This window comes from Berghia stephanieae, chromosome 5, assembly GCF_034508935.2.
Source record: "Berghia stephanieae isolate SIO BIC M18660-M18661 chromosome 5, UCSD_Bste_1.3, whole genome shotgun sequence".
Taxonomy (NCBI): domain Eukaryota; kingdom Metazoa; phylum Mollusca; class Gastropoda; order Nudibranchia; family Aeolidiidae; genus Berghia; species Berghia stephanieae.
The window spans coordinates 7,021,970-7,043,725 of NC_088364.1; the positions used below are offsets into that span (position 1 = coordinate 7,021,970).

Sequence of the window (21,756 nt, forward strand, 5' to 3'; positions counted from 1 at the left end):
CATTGTTGAAAGCAATGATTGACAATGAAGCTGATGTTACTAAAAATACATTTTAATTTTGATTATGGCAATAATGAAAAAACAATGATGATGAAAATGGCAATGTGGCTGTGTGGTCTTGTGAAATGACAATCGCCTTCGGACTGGAAGGTCCAGAGTTCGAGTCCTGCTCTGAGCAGCGCATAATTTGAATCCTCGATAATGGCTCTTTACTCGCATTCTCTTACATTACTCAGGGGTACAATGAGTACCTGGTCGTTAATGGCGTTGTCTTTGTCGAGAAAAATTGTAATATCGCATAACAGATGCCATGTCCTGTCCTATATATTTGTTGTTGTTGTTGTCAAGGGACCCCTTTGATATTGCGCTATACAAATGCCCAAGTTTTTTGGGGTTTTTTTTATATGATGATACTGACGACGACGACGACGACGACGACGATGATGACGCCGACGATGACAACAACAATAATAATAATAATAATAATAATAATAATAATAATAATAATAATAATAATAAATAAATAATAATATAATAATAATATAATAATAATATAATAATAATAATAATAATAATAATAATAATAATAATAATAATAATAATAATAATAATAATAATAATAAATAATAATAATAATAAATAAATAATAATGATAATAATAATAATAATAATAATAATAATAATAATAATAATATAATAATAATAATAATAATAATAATAAATAATAATAATAATAATAATAATAATAATAATAATAATAATAATAATAATCTTCGGTAAAGATAATTTAGACACGTCTAGGTGAGATAATAAGATGTTTGAAGGGCGTTCATTGTAGAAGATTCTCGGAAGTCAGAGAGTAAATTGTGTTGTGTATTTTTGGTCCAAATTGTTGAAATGACCGCTCGTTCGCCTTTACTCTAGAGTATGGGATGTTAAGATGGAAATGACTGCCATCTGAACGAAGAGTCTGATCCATCTTAATTCCTTCTTCCACCACTATTGAGTGAATGCATTCTCTACCAAATTCAGTCCTTTAGTTTGTAGACAAAGAAAAATTACAATCTCTCCACACGGGATTGGTATCTCGGTGTTAAGGCTTGTTTTTTAAATTATTTATGTGATTTTGTGAGTTTTGTCCACTCGTAGAAATCATATAGATCCTAAAAAAATGAGTTTACAAGTCCTCTTAAAAGTATTCACTATGTTGGTTACAACTAAGGGATATAATATGCGATAACCGCATTCACCTAATAAAGGGGCAGCGGGGCTCAGCGGCATCGTTTTTCCTTCGTACCCAAAAGGTATCTACTGAGTTCGAATACCTGCTGCCCTGTGTGGCCTTAAGCAAGTCACCTCACCTTAGCTCAGTTTGCGGCGCTGCACTGTGCCTGACGCCTGGGTTATTCCAGTTTTCCCTTGGAATGGACCCTAAAGACAAAATTCCTATTTGGGATGAATGAGAATTTTATTTATTTTTTAAAAAATTATTCGCCTACTCATATTTCCACCCAACAGTGATTGGGTAGTTGGGTCTGTTAGATTTGGTGAAAGTACTTTGCGATAGACTAGCGTCCTATCCAAAAGGATAGCAAGCAATTGCTATTGTCCGTTTCACGCTATAGAAACCGGGATTAACTCCAGCTCTATGGGCCTAAAAGCTCTGAAGGACTGACTACTTACTACTCATATTATGTCATTTATATACTATGCCCAAAAACGTACCGCTTGACTTGCTGAGGACATAGGCAAGTTCTCGTGGGATCTCCAAATTTGCTACGGTCGCCATCATCGCTGCTTGTTTCTCCTGAAAACCAAAAACCAAAAAGGTTAGGCAATAAGTTCAACACATGGATTCACGCAAGATAAAAAATGTTTTCAATTGGCATTTCAGAAATTGTTGTCTGCAAATATATTTGACTCTCAAAACGGTATCATATCAAAAGGAACAATGTTCTGGAAATTGAATGTAGGGTATAGCCAAAAATAAATATGAAACCTTGGGTTAATTTCAATTTGTTATGATGGAGAATAAATGCACTTTCTTACCTCGCACAAACACACACACACACACACACACACACACACACACAACCATACCCCCCCCCCACACACACACAAAACAAACAAAAACAATACAAATTTAAACATTTCCAGTCATTTCAATTCTAAATCATGTTTTCAAGTCCCATTCATCCCAACACAATCATACCGTTTCCAAGCGATAGATGACATATTAGGAGATCTGTCCATTAACTGAATCAACTATGGGCCTGATCTAACATTGTTAAAATAGATTATATTTAACGTTTGTCTGGGAGTCTTTCCAATACATCAATACGACCAAAACAATTTGGGTCAAGACTTGTAAAGAAGTATCTACACATTGACTGGGACCGACGGATTGCAGTTCCGATAACTCAAATCGTTACGGGCTCAACGTTGTTATGGAAATACTCTCAAACCAACGCGAAATAATCTCCATTACAACAATGTTAAATAGGGCCCATAATTGTGTTCGGTTATCAGATCTGAAAATATGTGCACGTAGACTAGAACCAATCCGTGTTTCATGTTAATTTGAAAAATAAACACTTTTAAAGAAGATGTATTTACGATGTTCATAAATTAGTAATATCCTAACGATGCACGTTGATCCACCAAGGTGAAAAATGTTAGAAAAGTGGGTATTTGGTGTCATTGTACATTATTGGCTACGATGATATAAAAAAAAACAACGATGACGACAACAACAACAACAACAACAACAACAGCAAACAAAAATGAAAACAACACAAAACAAACAAAAAAAAAAACCCCAACAAAAATCAAAACAAAACAACTTCCTTTAGGGAAGTATCAGGCCAGGAGTTAACAACAAGGTACAATTGAACAATGTGGTATAGGGGATCTTCAATGCTTGTACAAGATTAACTTTTCAGTAAAAGTTAAAAGCTCACAAAGGACCAACGGTATATATATATATATATATATGTATATATATATAATTACTCGATGAAGCTTGGTTAGTTAAAGCAGTAAAAGCTATGTACGTAATTCTTAAAAAACCATCTATAAAGGATATAAGTGAATGTTAGGAATGAACAGATAAAGTTTTGAACATTTACGTGAGCATTTTTATAGCGCCATATCCACCAAAAGTGCTCAAAGCTCTGTACAAGGGATCCCTAGTCACCAGCAACACTTAACATTTAAGACGAGACAAGACGCCTGTTAGTCGATATTACACTTTGTCCCCCCTCAGAGACAACACAGTTAGTGGCCAGGAACTCATTTTACTGCTAACTAGGATAAGAAAATACGAGTAAAAAGCCTTTTCTAAGGATACAAGTATGTGCAGCTCATAGCGGGACTCGAACCCTGCACCTTCCACAAGACCACAAGACCTCATAATAGCCGCAAAAAAAAAAAAAAAAAATGAATTGTGATAATATAAAATAGTTACAAAATCACGATATGCTAATTCTATTTATGATGGACATTGAAAATTGAAAACTTGATCAAAACAGGTTTGAAGGAAAAAAACAAAAATCAATTTAAAAACTTTTCTTTTCCAAACATTAAAAGCAAGTCGTGATAAGAAAGATATATATATATATATATATATATATATATATATATATATATATATATATATATATATATATGCGTTGTGTGGTTGTGTGTGTGTGTGGGGGTGTGTGTGTGTGTGTGTGTGTGTTTGAGGGAAATTTTCTTGAATCACAAATTGTGTGTGTGTGTGTGTGTTATAATCAAAGTCACTAATGATGCAATAAAAGCAAAACACTAATATCATGAATATGAAACACCTTAAAGTTTGATAAATATCAAGTTAGTAGTATAGGTATATAATATGCATACAAAAACAAAATCTATACAATAAGCATAATAATAACATGATAATAATAACATACATCATCTTATATTTCGATAGATATGAAGTAAGTATAGGAATGCGATATGTATTTTAAAAAATAATAAAATGTATAAAAAATCATACAAAGTGGAAAAAAAGGGAAGCAAGCATTGGTGAAATGATAAAATGTTAAAAATCGTGTATGGTAGAGTGTCAAAGGATGTAAAAAAAATGCAAAAAAAAAAAATACCTTTTTTACCTAGGGTTCGAACCTAAAACCTTCAAGAGGTTTTTGATTGCCACTGCACCATTTACAATTTTAACATAAATACAACTCAATGATAAACCATTTAACAAAATAATCAAAATTGGAAGGCCGAACTTAATCCAAAACCCCAAAAAAGTTATAGATAGAATGCGGTTGATGTCACATTTCCTATTACAGACAGAGAGGTGATAGGTTCTCAATACAGTTGATCTCGCAGATTATAAAAGATTGATGTTAAGCATAGTGTTGATGAATGAAGCTGACGTCACTCAGCTCTTTCTTATTGTTTTCAGACCGCCAATTGCGTCATCTGATTCTCACTTAATTCTCTGACATAAAAATTATGTTTTAATTGCCGAATGGTACGATTGATCTGACGGACACACATGGTGAGTATTTTATTTAAACGCATAGCACCTAAACTCAATTCTTTTTTCCAGCCGCGACAAGCCGTGAATATTATTTGACTCAACCGCATTCTATCTAAATTAATATAGAACGAATAAAAGTCTAACATCCAAACATTACGAGATCGTTCCATGATCCAGTACATTAAAGCGAGTGTTGAGTAAAATTTAAACGTCGCTGCTTGAAATTTGACCCCCCAAAAAAAAAGTGAGAGAAAAAACAATGATGATGGATGATAGGTAAAATTTCAGCTCCAATTTATTAACAGAGGCGAATGATGTGGACGATTCGGGTTTTCCCTTTATCAACAAACAGGAAGATCAATGAGGCTCAAAAATACACTGGGGTCACCTTTTGTTTATATAGTTTATTTCGTCATATCTGATTGTCCTGTCTGTTGATGAAGGGGAAATCCGAAACGTCTATAATACGATTCGACTCTGTTCAACAATTAAAGCGAGTTTTATGTCTTATTGAACGTTATGTCTGTTGATTAAGGGGAAAACCCGAAACGTCCAAACTATTCGTATCTAGTTAATACAATGGAAGTGACAATTGCAGCTCATCATCGTTGTTCTTTTAGAATATTATAATATCTAATATAATAAGTGACCCATCGTCTCATAACGGTGTTATATGTCGGAGCGATGTTCATGCTGGAAAGCGAAAGTAGCCTATTGTAAAAAGTAAAGATCTGAAAAAGTATATAGATCTATTATGAAACAGTGGCAGACAAAGCAGAGAGAATATACAAGAAAAAAATATCCCCATAAAATTAGTCTGCCTCGACATGTTACCATTGGGTAACCTCTCTGTGACCGGTAATCAGAAGGTCTGATGTTCGATCCCCAGTCGAGGCAGATTGATTCTTTCATGGGATGATCTTTTTTTTCTTGTATTTTCTCCCAGCTTTGTCTGGCACTGTTTCATAAATACTTTTCCAGATCTTTATCTTACACAATAGAGCATGTTCCTTAATGTGTCACTATTGTCAAAAATATGAAAGTAGGGTTCAATTTATGTTGTTTTTTTTTGTTTTTTTTTTGGGGGGGGGTGGTTTGTTTGTTTTTGTTTTTGTTTTTTAATACAATAGAATAAAGTTTTATATTTCATATTTCTCATAATTCTGACTAAATAAAAATATTCACTTTTTAAAGCATTCGTTTCACTCCAACATAACACAGTTTGACAAAGTCAGACCTGCCTACTTAGACAAAAAAATTCGTAGAATTACGAAATGTTGGCTCCAATTTCAGACCTTGATGAGCATCTCTAAGTCTTAAAAAGTGATTGAAAATGAAAGTTGATGCCAGAATGTATAATTTTGAGACTTTCTCAAGTTTTTAATTTTAATCACAATTTAATCATTGTGAGGATAAATCGTTGATCTATAAAGTTAACTATAGCGACTTCTATTTTTATCTCACAAAACTACGATTTTTTTTTAAATTTTCAAGTTGGCAGATCTGCAAGGTGAGTTAAAATATACCAATAAATCCCTCACTCACATTGGGTGGTAAACGCTGACGATGGTGATGATAATTAGTCGAATTTTTCAGAATGGACCGTTTGGTCAGGCCATTTTTGTGGCCGGTTTTTGGCACGCTATATATGATTTCTTTATCGATAACATCATTGTGTTTATTATTATTATTTCTACTGTTGTTGTTGTTGTTGTTGCTATTATTATCGTCATCGTCGTAATCAGGGGGTAAATCAAGGAAAAGTAACTGTGATATTCTTCTTGTAATCATCCGCCCTGGCTAGATGAGGCAGCGTGTTCAGAGGAAATAGAATGTGTCTTGTTGTTATCATTGGACCAAGAACGGGATACATCGTAGCCATCGTTATGTTATAGCCTGATACTGAAACCCAAAAAGACTGGTAGTTTGGCGTCATTATTAGGTTTTTACACCGTCTGGTGAGTTGTCGTTAGTAGAGCTCATGGAAACAAGTTACTTCATTCATTGGTTGAACTATTGAATACAAATCACCATTTGTTTTCTTTTGTGGCAAAAGACTGGCATTTTCACGTCAGTTTTTGGTCAGTATCAGGCCATAACTTTACGAAGGCCATGGATACATACGGAATACTTTTTGGCAACGCAAGCCGTAAGTAAGCCTTATCTCGTAACTATCACATGGTCAGCGAATGTCAATACGTGGGGGTGAATCCTTTGTGCCGTGTGCAAAATATTAAATAATAATAATAATAATAATTAATAATAAAAGAAGAAGAAGAAGAAGAAGAAAGAAGAAGAAGAAGAAGAAGAAGAAGAAGAAGGAAGAAGAAGAAGAAGAAAGAAGAAGAAGAAGAAGAAGAAGAAGAAGAAGAAGAAGAAGAAGAAGAAGAAGAAGAAGAAGAAGAAGAAGAAGAAAGAAGAAGAAGAAGAAGAAGAAGAAGAAGAAGAAGAAAGAAGAAGAAGAAGAAGAAGAAGAAGAAGAAGAAGAAGAAGAAGAAGAAGAAGAAGAAGAAGAAGAAGAAGAAGAAGAAGAAGAAGAAGAAGAAGAAGAAGAAGAAGAAGAAGAAGAAGAAGAAGAAGAAGAAGAAGAAGAAGAAGAAGAAGAAGAAGAAGAAGAAGAAGAAGAAGAAGAAGAAGAAGAAGAAGAAGAAGAAGAAGAAGAAGAAGAAGAAGAAGAAGAAGAAGAAGAAGAAGAAGAAGAAGAAGAAGAAGAAGAAGAAGAAGAATAGAATTTTAAAAAAATAATGATAAATAAATAAATTAATTAATTCATTAATGTAAAAAAAAACAGTGCCACGAAATGACATTAACTTTCTACCGTCGTTTGTTACGACTGGACATGCAGACTTTTTCTCACGTTTATACAAGAAGTTTAACTGTTCTCATTATTTTTTTGTTTTGTTTTGTTTTGTGTTGATCGTTGATGATGTGATATTTACATCATATGGCCTACGGCATGTGTTGCGAAGAGTGATAATAATTCATAAGTTAAATAGTAGGTACCTACATGTTTACGAGCCTGATAACTCAACTCAACTCATGGGCCTATTAACCTAGGATTGGTATGGTGGAGACAATTCTGTGTAAGGTTTTAAAAAAAAAATTTAATTGGGATTTACTTTCTTTGTTGTTTTTTTCTTTTTGTTTGAATGTGGGGTTGGGGGGGGGGGGGTGATGTATTTTGTTTGATTGTTTAATTTTTTGTTTATTGTTGGGGTTTTTTTTTGGGGGGGGGGGGTTGTTTTTTATTTTTTAAATCTTTTTTTTTTCGTCTTTTTGTGGTTTTGTATTGTAATGTTTTTTTCTTTGTTTGCTGTTTTGTTTGTTGATTTTGTTTTGGTTTTTTATGAACGACAATTAGACCATAACAACGTTGGGTATCAGACTCGTATATAGTACACGTTGTTAGCAAGTTAAACTATCAGTAATGGAAGATAAACGGATTATTAATACCAGTTAATCATTGAAATTCATATAAATTGATTTGGAATGATAATAACTAATAAATGAAATGTGTAGATAGTCAGTAGTTAACATATTATTATTATACTCTTACATAGATAGAATCAGAGAACTCGACTGACTAACTTGGGGACACTCGTCCCTCGTGTTGTATGTAAAATATATACACTGTGTTAGTTATTATGATATTAACCAGATAACTGCAGTACTCTGGAAAAACTCGTATTTAAAATTTTGGCCAGAAAACTGGTCCTTCAAATATGGGTTGATTTAACTTACCCTCTTCGTGGTAAAACTCTCAAACCCGGGACTTCGCGAAGCATTTCCTAAATCCCAGAATTGAGAGTTTTTGCCAAGGTGAGGGTCATTTAAATTGACCGATATTTGAAGGACGAGCTTTCTGGCGAAATTTTTAAATACATGTTTTTTTTTTCTCCAGAATACGGCAGAGGATGTTTGTAGAGAGATTGGTAGAAAAAACCCCGACAAGACTTACCCTTTTTTCCTTTTCCAGGCGTTCTTGGGTTTCCCTCTTTCTACGGGCTAGCCTTTCCTCTTCTAGTTTGCGTCTAATCTCTTCACGAATCTGGGTGATGATGTAGTGGATGGAATTAATAAGAAATGATAATGATGATGATGATGATGGTGATGATGGTGATGATGATGATGATGATGATGATGATGATGATGATGATGATGATGATGATGATGATGATGATGGTGGTGGTGGTGGTAGTGATGATGATGATGATGATGATGATGATGATGATGATGATGATGATGATGATGATGATGATGATGGTGGTGGTGGTGGTAGTGATGATAATGATGATGATGATGATGATGATGATGATGGTGGTGGTAGTGATGATGATATTAAAATATGAACATCACAATGCGCTTTAAAATGCTTCAAGCCACATGGAAAATAATTTTGAGAGCTTTAGTATGGCGCAATATCTTCTTAAGATGCTTAAAGAAATTTACTAAGGCTCCCAAGTCAACAGCAACACTTAACTTGTAGGAAGAGACATGATGCCTGCACGGCACTAATATTATTACTTTTTCGGCAAAGACAACGCCGTACTCATTTTACCTCGGATTGCGATGAGAGAATGTGAATTAAGAGTCTTTTCCGTGGACTCAACCTTTAGCCGTCGACAACAGGATTCAAACCAGGGAAACATAGGCCAGAGGTATCTCATGTTGTACTCACCTTGAGGTATTTCTTGTGTTGACTGTGCATACGGAACTGTGCTTGCAGCCGTACGATGCCATTTCGAATTGCCTTGAAGTTGCGTCTGGAATACACAGAAAAAAATGATACCATTTAATATTGATGCAGAAAAGTGAGTGGAGCAGGCACTTATGTTGGTAACAACAAGAGATGAAGTGAAGAGAAAAGTGCCAGAAGACAATAAAGAATAAAAAATTTTCGCGGCGGCGATGGGGTTTGAACCTGCGACCTTATTGGTACGACAACTCCGCCTGGCCGGTGAGAGCGTGACTCTACCGTATGAGATATCCACGAATCATTTTTGATTGATTAATTTTGATGGCAACTTAAGCTTTAACTCTTTCCTTACCAAACATTTTCAATGTTTTTACCAAAATTGTCACGCCTTCATAACGCTAACATTGATTTATCAAAACCCAAACCTAAGAGCATGCTTAACATTATTTGTTCTACAAAATAACATGTAAGTTCTATACCAAGACTATACCAAGATTTTTCTTCATGTTTTGTGATGTACATAAAAATTATGTGTAAGAAAAATATTCCTTGTATCGTAACCATTGTGACGATTTTCCTGAAGTTGGTAAGAAGAGGGTTAAAACAGCGCAATCTCCACTAAAATGTTCTTAAAACACTTTACAAGGAGATCAACTAAAACAATAATGAACACGAAGCCAGAAAAAAGTCGCCTGTAAAAACGTTTTCATTTCGACAGAGACAACAAAACCTGTTAGGTACTCATTTTAGTGTGAGAAAGTGTGAGTAAAGAGCCAGCATGTGTTCAAAGCAGCTATGATTGACACTCACCATAGTCTTTCCGATTTATGAAAGAAATCTTCAAGAAATCCGAGAGGCCCAGATATATCCTTGAGAATTGATATCAGAAATCCACAAAATTACACACGTAGATAGAGGGAAAAGAACACAACGAAATCCCGTGTTATATGGAGCCAGAATTATCCATTAGAAAAACACCTACGTGACCCACAGTGCCAATCTGTTGTTATGTCAGATTGTGCTAGATCGACGTGTACTTATTTGCAGGTCTGATAACCCAAATTGTAATGGTTTCATTGGTATAATGGAAATACTCTCAACCCGACGCAAAATATCGTCCATTACAACAAATGTTTAATCAGACCCATAACTGAGTTCGGTAATCAGACCTTCAAATATGTGGATCTAGGGCTAGATTAAATCCCAAAATATTACAATAAGAATAATGATTTCTTTTTTCGAGTTTTAAAAAAAATTCACTCTTATTAATGAGGGAATATATTTCAATATAGAGCTTCACATCCATCCCGACCGACGTGTACATAGAATCACGTCTGACATCCAAACACACTTATGGGCCTAGATTAACATCGTTGTAATGGACATTATTTTGAGTCATTTTTTGAAGATTTCCATTACAACAATGAGCACATAAGGAATTGAGTTATCAGACCTGCAAATAAGTGCACGTGGATCCCGAAAAAGTGTCATTTTGAGACGATTGGTCACACATTAATAATTGTAAGCAAAGGACACACCCGACGTGCACTTATTTGAAGGTCTGAGAAATGGGTTAGGATATCAGACATTCATATATGTACAGTCGGACACACCCAAGTATGACCATGGAAGCCGCAAAGTTTGAAAAAAAATTAATATAAAAAAATCAAATTTCAGTAATAAAACCCAAATCATTCGATGGATTATTTGTAGAATACATTTTACATTTGGATCGAAAGGTCGTGGGATCGAATCCCTGTGGAGACAAATTGAATGGGGTTTTTTTCTCACATGAATCCACAATATTAAAGGTTGTGTACTAGTCCATTATTTGCAGGACTGATAACAAAACACATAATTTATGGACTGGAGAATGTTTTGAGGAGGTTTGAGAGTATTTTTCCATTACAACAATGAGCCCATAAACAATTTGGGTTATCTGACCTGCGAATAAGTGAACGTTGGAAGCATCCCATTTGATCAAATTACTTTTCATATAACTTAATTTGCATTGAACTGAAATTATGGAGCTTTTTTATATAAGAAAGCCATACAAGGTTAAAAAAAATTAAATAAAGAAGTGAGACAGATATTCATTGAACTCAAGGGATTAAAAACCAAACGAAAAATAAAGGGGGAAAAAATAAAACAAAGACAAAGCAAAAAAAAAAAAAAAAAAACACAAAAAAAAAACAACAACTTCGAGGCAAATAAAGGAAGATAACCAAAATCGATGAATATATCAACAACTAAACAAACTACACAAGAGCAATAAAAAATGATTGCAAAAAGATGTTTTACACACAACAAAGAATGGCTAACAGGTCGGAAAGGAATCCAAGAGGCACACAGCACGCCTACACGGCACGAAAATAAACAAACAAGAAAATAAAGGGGAAAAAAGTAGAGGAGTTTGACAAAGGTAGTCCTTGGTAATGGGGAAACTGTCTAATACCTATCTAACCCCGCCCCTTCCCTCTGTAACCTGATCTGGTCAGTTCTACAACTTGTATGGTCTCCATTGACCTCATTGCACCAATCCCTCCGCTCACCTGCATATTTTCTATATTCTTTATCTTATCTATCTATCTATCTATCTATCTATCTATCTATCTGTCTGTCTGTCTGGCTGGCTGTCTATCTATCTATCTATCTATCTATCTATCTATCTGTCTGTCTGTCTGTCTGGCTGGCTGGCTGTCTATCTATCTATCTATCTATCTATCTATCTATCTATCTATCTATCTATCTATCTATCTATCTATCTATCTATCTATCTATCTATCTCTGTCTATCTATAAAAACTCTCTCTCTCTCTCTCTCTCTCTCTCTCTCTCTCTCTCTCTCTCTTTCTTCCTTTTTTTTTCTTTCTTTCTCGGTCTACTAACAACTGTACTCACGAAATTTATTTTTAATTTCGTTTAATGCTTTCAGTAGGTTCTAAACAAGATTATCTCTATCGACTGATCTCTCAGCTAAGCAAAGTTCCCGATTCATGCTTGCGCTTTAAAAAAAAACAAAACAAAAAAACTGGTAATTATAATAGGCAGGGAATGTCCGTCGCGATATGACTTATTTCCGACAATCCATCATCCTGTGTCGTATCAAAATCATCATAAACAAAACATCAAACAAGACAACAACCTCCACGTTATTTATAATAAATCTCACTCAAAACCCAAATTGTGATCGATCCACTCAAAACGCAATTATGGCAGATTCTTAAAATTACATTTTTAGCTTAACTTATACTACTTATCTAAATTACAAAAAAAAAAGAAAAAAGATGCCTCATTGAGGAGAGTTTGTTTTGTTAGATTTGAACATATTTACAGGTTTGATATCCGGAAGCAATTATGGTCTTGATTTTGTCATTGCACTTTTGTCATTACAATATTTTACGTTGGTTTGAGAGTACTGTATTTCCATTACATCAGTGAGCCCATAATCATTTGGGTTATCAGACCTGCAAATATTTAAAGTTCGGTTTTGTTCCTTACTCTTGAACCACCTACAGCAAAGTCGTCACATTTGTTACGACACAATATACATTTTTTCTTATTCAGATTTATTTTGTACATCACAATGATCTTTGTTTAATTTATAAGAACATAAAATTGTTTTGTAGAAATATTGTTTGAGCTTAAAAAATCAATTTTTCTGCTGGGTAAGCCTGCCATTTTGGAAAAATACTGAAAATGCTCGGTAAGGAGAGAGTTAAAAGGTTAAAATAGTTTTTAAAAAATTAATAAATTCTGATCATCTTGACTTTAAAACTCAATTTCTCTCATCCAGTTCATTCTGACACCATACCAGATTGACTCGGTGGGTTACAAAATCAACAAATCTACGGTGATTAATCGACCAGGGGATCGACTCATGACATGGTAAACAAATTCGTTCTCGCGGAGTTAACTCCCTTGTAACCAATGACTCGTGGAGGCCACGCCCCAAATTGCTCATAGAATTCGAGTGGAGAAAAATTTATACGAATTTCACGGGCCTTTATAAGTAGTTAAATAACATTTTCGTAATTTTTTTCCAACCAATCAGTAATAGGCTTCGTAGTTTAGAATCTCGGACGATTCAACAAACGTTTACACACAACAAAGTAACTGTCACACCTTTATATCTTTGAAAATCCTTTATAAAATCATTTATATTATGTATAATTTTTCTTGGTAGCTGCTTGATTTAGGATAATTACTGTAACGCACCACTGAGCATTGTAAATGGACATTGGCGCTATATAAACTCATTATATTACATAACATAACATCAATACAATATATAAACAGAAGTCAAATCTCGATCTAAATACATCAAATTTATTGTTGATATATTATATAGATGGTATGCACTTGGCTAAGACGCTCATAACATTGCCATCCGGAAGTATAACGGACCAACACACAAAACTGTGTGTATCCATGAACGTTTATAGTTGGGTTAATACAGTTCAGTGATCATTACTCATAAACGCGGATGGCAAAAAACAATAACAAAGACCCAAGTGACGTCATCTTCGAACTATATATATATATTTTTAGTAATCGTACCAAACTTTAAACCGAACTTTTTCAAAACTGAGAAAATGTGACTTAAATACTTTTTGAACTCAACGCTCTTCAATTATAATTAAGGTATAATGACCTGACGAGCAGCCAGTGCGGCCAATCTGTAGGATGTTGCTGGGCTGACCGGAAAAACGAGAAGAATTCCAAGGCGAGAAACCACAAATGACAACATGGCCGCCTGATGACGCCTTCATAAGAATTACGGCCATTCGTATTTACATAATTAAGTCTGACTGAATGGGACGACGACGAAGAGGGTGGTAGACATTTATTTAATATTATGGCATGAGGAATATTTCATCATCATCCATTCGTCAAGGAAATGGCTATATATATAATAATATACGTTAATGTGGACTTTTATATGACGCAAAATGGCCAATAAACGGGCTTAAAGGTGACCAAGTTATAAACAAAACGAAAATAACAGCTTGAGAAAAAAATAATAACAAAATATTGTTGGCCGAAGAAGGGTTTTGATCCCAAAACGTTCCGTGTTATTTATTTATTTATTTATTTGGTTTTGTTTGTAGTTGTTTTGTTTTTGTATTTCTACAAAACTATTTCACTTTTGTTTATTAATGTTTACAGTCCATAGCTTCTAGCAGCTAAGTATCACACAAAATCATCAGCAACACTTAACATAATGTAGAACCGGACATGAGGCCTTTAAGGCGCTAAAAACAACTTTTCCATAAAGACACCATTTTAGACAAAGAAGGTTTATTTTTCTAAAATTCTCCTCTGAATTGACTGAATACGTAAATTTCAATGAAATCGAATTATGTATATGATAGCTGACATGACGTGTTGAAATCATCGTAAACTTGAATGATTTGACTGTCCCACTCCAGACATAGGAAAAATCACAAATAATGGCCCCTGATGTGAATCACCTTTTGTTTCCTTATGTATAATGATCTTCATTTTTTTTATCACCTATCTCTTGAAGAGAGAAAAGTTTCAAAGTTTATTCAATCTTAGGCCAATAAATCAACAATTTTATGACAGCATACATGAAAGTGGGAAAAAAATTTAAATAAAAAATGGTAAATGGAACAACAATCTTGAGTTTAATTCCTTTTCAAAAGCAAGTGTGTCTAATCAAGATGAAGACCATATGGATCCCTATAGGTTTTTTTTTTAAAAAGCAGATTTGTGAATGTAACCCTCTCCTTACCATCTACAACAAAATCGTCACATTTGTTACGACACAATATACATGTTTCTTATTCAGATTAATGTTGTACATCAAAAGCTTTGAAGAATGATCTTTGTTTAATCAATAAGAACATAAAGTTGTCTTGTAAAGAGATTGTTTGAGTTTTAAAAAATATTTTTTTCTGTTGGGTAAGCCTACCATTTTGGGAAACTACTGAAAATGATCGGTAAGGAGAGAGTTAATTTAAATTTCAAATGCGTGTTTATTTATTTGTAAAGTCTTTATAATTACCTCTAAATAAATATTACATAACAAATTTAATGTTTAATTGTGCAAATTAGTTCAGTGGACGATCCTTCAAGTGTTAAAACTGATAAGTAGGCCAACATTTTATCAAATTACTTATTCGGACTTTTTCGTTATTCCGATCACTCTTTCGTTACGTGGATCACCATTTCTAAATATGTATAATTTCAAGAACTAATGAAAATGTTAACTTTTTCAGTCATCCTATAAGTTCATTTTACCATCGGTTTGCAGAAATTTCAATGCACACAATTGTATTTCTCCCCCCCCCCCCCCCTCCCCGGCCGCGCCTGTCGTAGACACAAATGCTGAGAGGCAAAGGTAATATCAAAGAAATATTTATTAACGTATCAGGGTTAAAAGGGAAAACATAGTTTTAAAATAGAGTAGTTGATAAGAAAAATGAAAGAAAAATAATCAAATAAATATGTCAATAAACATGAAATTCTAATCCTGAATTTTACGACATTTGACAAGTTAACATGGAATACACCAATAGGACACTCATAGTTGCTGTACCCTAACAATACTCCTTTACACACACACACACACACACACACACACAAACACACACACACACACTATATATATATATATAGTCTTTTTCTATTACACACACACACACACTATATATATATATATATATATATATATATATATATATATGTGTGTGTGTGTGTGTGTGTGTGTGTGTAATAGAAAAATACGGAATCATGAGCACATGAAATACAACTGAAACACAGCAATATGGGTTTTATCAACGTCCCGTGTCCAAACACCATGTGATAACTTCACCAACTGGCATTACTTGATTACAGGGTCTATCCTTTAACTTTTAACCCACACAAAAAACTACTCTAGATAAGAAATTCCATTGCATTGTGTATTTTAAAACGTTCGTCTTGCACCCCCCCCCCTCCCCCTCCTTCTAAATCCATAAAGTAAACGGATGTCACGTAACATGTTTGGGTTTTTTTCATTTGTTACAAGAGGCTTTTAGAAAAAACAAGATTCAATCATCTAAAAAAATTGTTTCGTTTCTTTCTATCTATGTACTCTCTTTAATAGAAATAAAATTATCATATTATAATATTTTGAACGGCGACTGATTTTCTTTGCAACCCTATCTAAAACGATACATTTATATCCGTGTTGCTCGCATAATTTATGATTCCAATCGAAACATGTTCACGATCGTTGCTACTTTTAAACACATTATATAATCAATAGGGGGGCGAAGTGGTCGAGTGGTTAAGACAGTGCACTGCGACCCGGAAGGTCCCGGGTTCGAGCCCCGCTTCAGGCACTTTCGTTATTTTTCCTTTGGCAAGATTATTAACCCCCGATTTGCTCACATGGACAACATGGGTGATTCCTGTTGACATCATACATCCTGTTTGATGAATTATCTATATTCCTTCGTGGAATGCCTAGGTGACGGTATCTTATGATGTCGTGGCGGAAGGGCGAAATAAAAAAAAAAATTATATATAATTAATATGGGGTTATTATATTATTTTATTTATCGACATAGATAACGCCGTTATCATCCGGGTACTCATTTTACACCTGAGCGCGATGAGATAATGTCTTTTTCCCAGGACTCGGCTTTGCACTACTCACAGCGGAGTTCGAACCAGGGACCCTACAACTCTGAAGGCGGGTGTCATCCAACAGGACCAAAAAGTCCGCACTTTAGAATATATAGCTTTATACGGTATTATTACGCCGAGTGGGTGAAGACATGGCAGCACTTCTTACCGGCAATCAGAAGGTCCGAGGTTCGATCACCAGTCGAGTCTGCCTGATCTTTAGGAGTGTTTTTTTTTTTTCTTGTATTTTTCTATCTGCTTATTCTGGGACTATTTCACACATACACACCGACATGTACGCGTACAGTTAACCGTCGTACTCTGGAAAAACGCGTATTTATAAATACGCCAAAAAACTCGTCCTTCAAATATCGATCAATTAAATGCTTCCGCGAGGACGAGAGACGCATGCGCACAACCAATATGACGTTCTCTCTCTAATAACTTTTCCGCCGGTGACGTCACAGACTATGGGTGACGTCCAATCAAGGGACGCTACTCTTCCGCTAATCTCATTCCCTATTCATCCCATAGGTGTAATTTGTCTCTAGGGTCTATTCCCAGGGAAGACTGGAATAACCCAGGCGTCACATCGGTATGAAACTACTTAAAGAACTTTAAAAATGTGAATGAAAGGTGTCAAAGCAAGAAAGAAAAATACAAGAAAAAAAAAACATCCTAAAAACTCCGTGGAACTCGAATGGGGATCGAACCTCAGACCTTCTGATTTCCGGTAACTTTCTTGCTTTGTCTGCCACCTTTCATATTATACACTTGTTCAGCTCATCATCTTACAGTGTCTGACTGGGGCCTACTCCTTAATTTCTTAATTGGATATTTTCAATAAAACTACTTAGAACGATGGGGAACATAATACGTGTGTCTGTCTAGGAAAAGCACGAAATTGAAGGAAAATTGACTTTCAAGGATATTGACTGTTTCTGAATCAACTGTTTTTGTTATTCAGATATTCATTATCTTAATTTTTTTAATGAATGTTTGAAGATGGCAACTCCTATCTAGAACCCGCGAACTGAGAGAGAGAGAGAGAGAGAGAGAGAGAGAGAGAGAGAGAGAGAGAGAGAGAGAGAGAGAGAGAGAAACGTCAATAAAGATTGATACAGATTTCCAACAGTTTGTATCTTATCCGTGCTTTTCCCAGGCGGGACACATAATATATAATTAGACATTATGATTCCAGTATCAATAATATCAGTTGACCTTATAAATCATGGTATTATTATCCAGTCCAGAATGTACAGAACTCTTGCTATTCCAAAATCCAATATGAATGAAGAACAACCGATCCAATTAAAAAAACACACAACAAAAACAAAAAGAAAAACAAACTAATAATATTAATAAAATATTATTTTGAAAATCCGATACGCAGCACTTTGAAGTATCCTGTTGACTCTCAGAATAAAGATCTGATCTTACATCCGTTCCTGCTTCTTAATTTCTTAATTTAAATCTAAGAAATTTCTTGAATTTAAATGTCGACGCCTGCGTATTCTATACAAAATTCCATTTCAGCTATTGTGTTCTTTTAAATGTCAATTCGATTTGCTTGTTTATTTTTTTTTACCCTGTTGTGTATATTTTTTTCTTCTCAAATTTTACAATTGTGGAAAGACACAAAACACAAAATCAAAGCGATATATCTAATAATATATCTATAACATTACACAATATGTGACCCCTCGTCTCAAAACGGTATTAAGTCGGGATGATTAAGCTGCTGAAAATGGAATTTGTAGCCAGAAATATCAGACTTAAGTTGAGTGTAAATGCTTTATAGAGTAGAAGGAGTATCATATTTTAGAGTGCTAAATACCAACGTTTCATATTTTTGACCACTTTAACTATAATTTGACTTTATAGCATCTGATCCATCCCGACTTAATACCGTTTTGAGACGAGGGGTCACATATGTCAAGAGTGAAATAGACCTATCTACACGTAGTGTGAATATTTGCAACCAAGTCTTCACGTCTCAATTATTGCTGACAATGAAACAATACATATACAGATCCTTTTCCAGGAAGCCAATTCTAGCTTGCCACCCAATACAGAGATAATATCTTGATCGAAATACCAAAGCAATGACATGGGACTTGATCGGCGCTGGCATTGTCTCATTTGTGTCCGCTAACTCCTTTGATCAAGAGAAAAGGAGACACGCACCACAACACACACACACACACACACACACACACACACACACACACACAAAAACACGTGGGTTCGCGCACACAGATATACATTAAAAAAGAACAACAGACAAAACAAAACAAAAAAAAACTTGAGATTTTATATAGCGCAATATCCACTAAACGTGCTCAACGGGCTTTACAAAGGGTCCCTGACCAACAGCAACACTTAACATGTAGAGCGAGACATGACGCCTGTTAGAAGATATTACAATTTTTTTCGGACAGAGACAACGCTGTTAGCGGGCAGGTACTCAAGAGTCACACCTGAGTACGGTGAGAGAATGTGAGTAAAGAGCCGTTTGCAAGGACTCAACTATGTGCCGAGCGAGGCTCGAACCCAGGATCTTCCGATCCGAAAGCGAGTGTCATATCACAAGACCACATAGATAAGGAGAGTATATAAACCAAATTTTGCAAAAGTATTTTTTCGTTCTTTATTCCAAAGTTAGTTCATGAAGTTAACCCATGCTTGAGAGCCTTTAAGATCACATTAGTGAGATTATAATAGAAAATGAAGTGAGTAGAAAAGTGCCAGACGACAATACATAATACAAATTTCGCGGCGATAGGGGCTCGAACCAGCGGTTAAAAACGGTACGGAATACGATTAAAAACGGGTGTGTGTGTGTGTTTGTGTGAGAGAGGAGGAGGAGGAGGAGGAGGAGGAGGAGGAAGGGAGAGTGAGAGAGAAAGAAAGAAAGAAAGAAAGAGAGAGAGAGAGAGAGAGAGAGAGAGAGAAAGAAAGAAAGAAAGAAAGAGAGAGAGAGAGAGAGAGAGAGAGAGAGAGAGAGAGAGAGAGATAGTCAGAAGGAGAGAGGGAGGGAGAGAGATTTAGTGCCTCATAGAGATAGAAGGAATCCGATTATTCCCCCTTTGTCAAGTCCTCAGGTCCTTGCGTGATGGGTTAAATAGTCATACTCTCTATGATGTCCTGGGTTATAGTGGTTGATATGATACACCAATAGATCGATACTGATTGTAGCATTGGAGTATAGCCATTTGTGATTTCTTATCGATGGTTGGATTCCAAGGCAGTCATGCCGTACAATCACAAAAGGCATTTATTTATTTGTTTGTTTTTGATTGACATTTTGGCCAGGAATATTATATTTTGGCCGCAAATCCTTAATTTCATGTATCGATAGTTTTTAAAAAGCCACAGCTTGTCAAAGTGACTTAAACCTGAAAGTTCGAAAGAGAAATAAGGAAAGAAAGAGAGGAGAGAGAGAGAGAGAGAGAGAGAGAGAGAGAGAGAGAGAGAGAGAGAGAGAAGAGAGGGACAGAAAAGTGGGAGAAAGACGAGAGCGAGGAGGGGAGAAAGAAGATAGAATGGAGGGGGAAGAGGAGAGGGAGAGGGGGAGCTGGATTGTGTGTGTGAGTGTGTGTGTGTGTGTGAGAGAGAGAGAGATAGAGTGAGTAAGTAAGTTTACTAAGGAGACATATAAGAGAGAGAGAGAGAGAGAGAGAGGAAGAGAGAGAGATAGAGATGGAGATAGAGGAAGAGAGAGATAGATAGATAGGTAGATAGATAGATAGGTAGATAGATAGATAGATAGGTAGATAGATAGATAGATAGGTAAAGAGAGAGAGAGAGAGAGAGAGAGAGAGAGAGAGAGAAAGAGAGAGAGAGGGGGGGGGGAGAGAATTATTTATTCAACAAAATAATATGTCCTTCGCCAATCAAAAGGCAAGTAGGACTCAATAAAATACACACATAACTTCAATCACATATAATAATATGTGTACCTGTGTATACGTATATATTTGTCAAAGATAAGAACTGCCTTATCCAATGTCTTTTACAATACAGCTGTTGATGTTGTTGTTGTTGTAATAACGTGTCCTACACGATTGTTTTACCACAGCGTGCTAGGCAAACGACATTAACCCTGCAAGGGGAAGACATCGGTTTTTTTTTAAATAGTGGAATCCCCGCAATAAAGGCTATTACAAACAGGCACTCATCGATCTTAATCATTATACAACTGTAATGTGGAAATCAACATAGATCGAGACGAATCTTTTGGGCCATCAACGACCAAAATCGCTCGAGTAATAAAGTCTATTTGAATCTGAAATAAGGGTACGATGTGAGCCATAGGTATGTGTGACGTATTTGTATTCCTTTTGCCAGCCAAAGATAGAAACCATTTGGTGAATTACATACCGTCTAAAAATATCATAATGGTAACAACAAGACAGTAACATTAAATTTACCTTCCATAGAAACAAGTCCTTGAAACCAGTTGTACTCCCCATTAGAAAATGCACACACATTCAACACAGACAATATGTATTGGATTTGTTCACTGTCTATGTTTCAAACATTCAATATTCCATATCATATACTATGTGCATAAAATAACACTTCTGCCGTACTATGGAAAAACCCATATTTTAAAATTTGGCCAGAAACCTCGCCCTTCAAATATCGATCGATTTAAATTACCCTCATCTTGGAAAAAAAACCCTCTCAAACCTGGGACTTCGCGAAGTCCCAGGTTTGAGAGTTTTTTCCCAAGATGAGGGTCATTTGAAATCGATCAATATCTGAAGGACGAGGTTTCTGGCCAAATTTTAAAATATGGGGTTTTCCAGAGTATTGCAGAGTAGTACTCACTATTAGAAAATGCAAACACATTCAACACAGACAATATGAATTGGAGTAGTTCACCGTCTTTGTTTCAACCA

General features: G+C 35.2%; 1 protein-coding gene across 1 annotated transcript in view; it reads right to left on the reverse strand.

Moving 5' to 3' along the window:
• LOC144972334 (unconventional myosin-XV-like) overlaps nt 1–21,756 on the reverse strand; it is a gene marked incomplete in the record, with an annotated part of 202,492 nt that overhangs the window by 45,995 nt on the left and 134,741 nt on the right. The window contains 3 exon segments of the mRNA XM_078913430.1: nt 1,726–1,807; nt 8,475–8,564; nt 9,195–9,279. Of these exon segments, the coding sequence (XP_078769556.1) occupies nt 1,726–1,807; nt 8,475–8,564; nt 9,195–9,279 (257 nt within the window).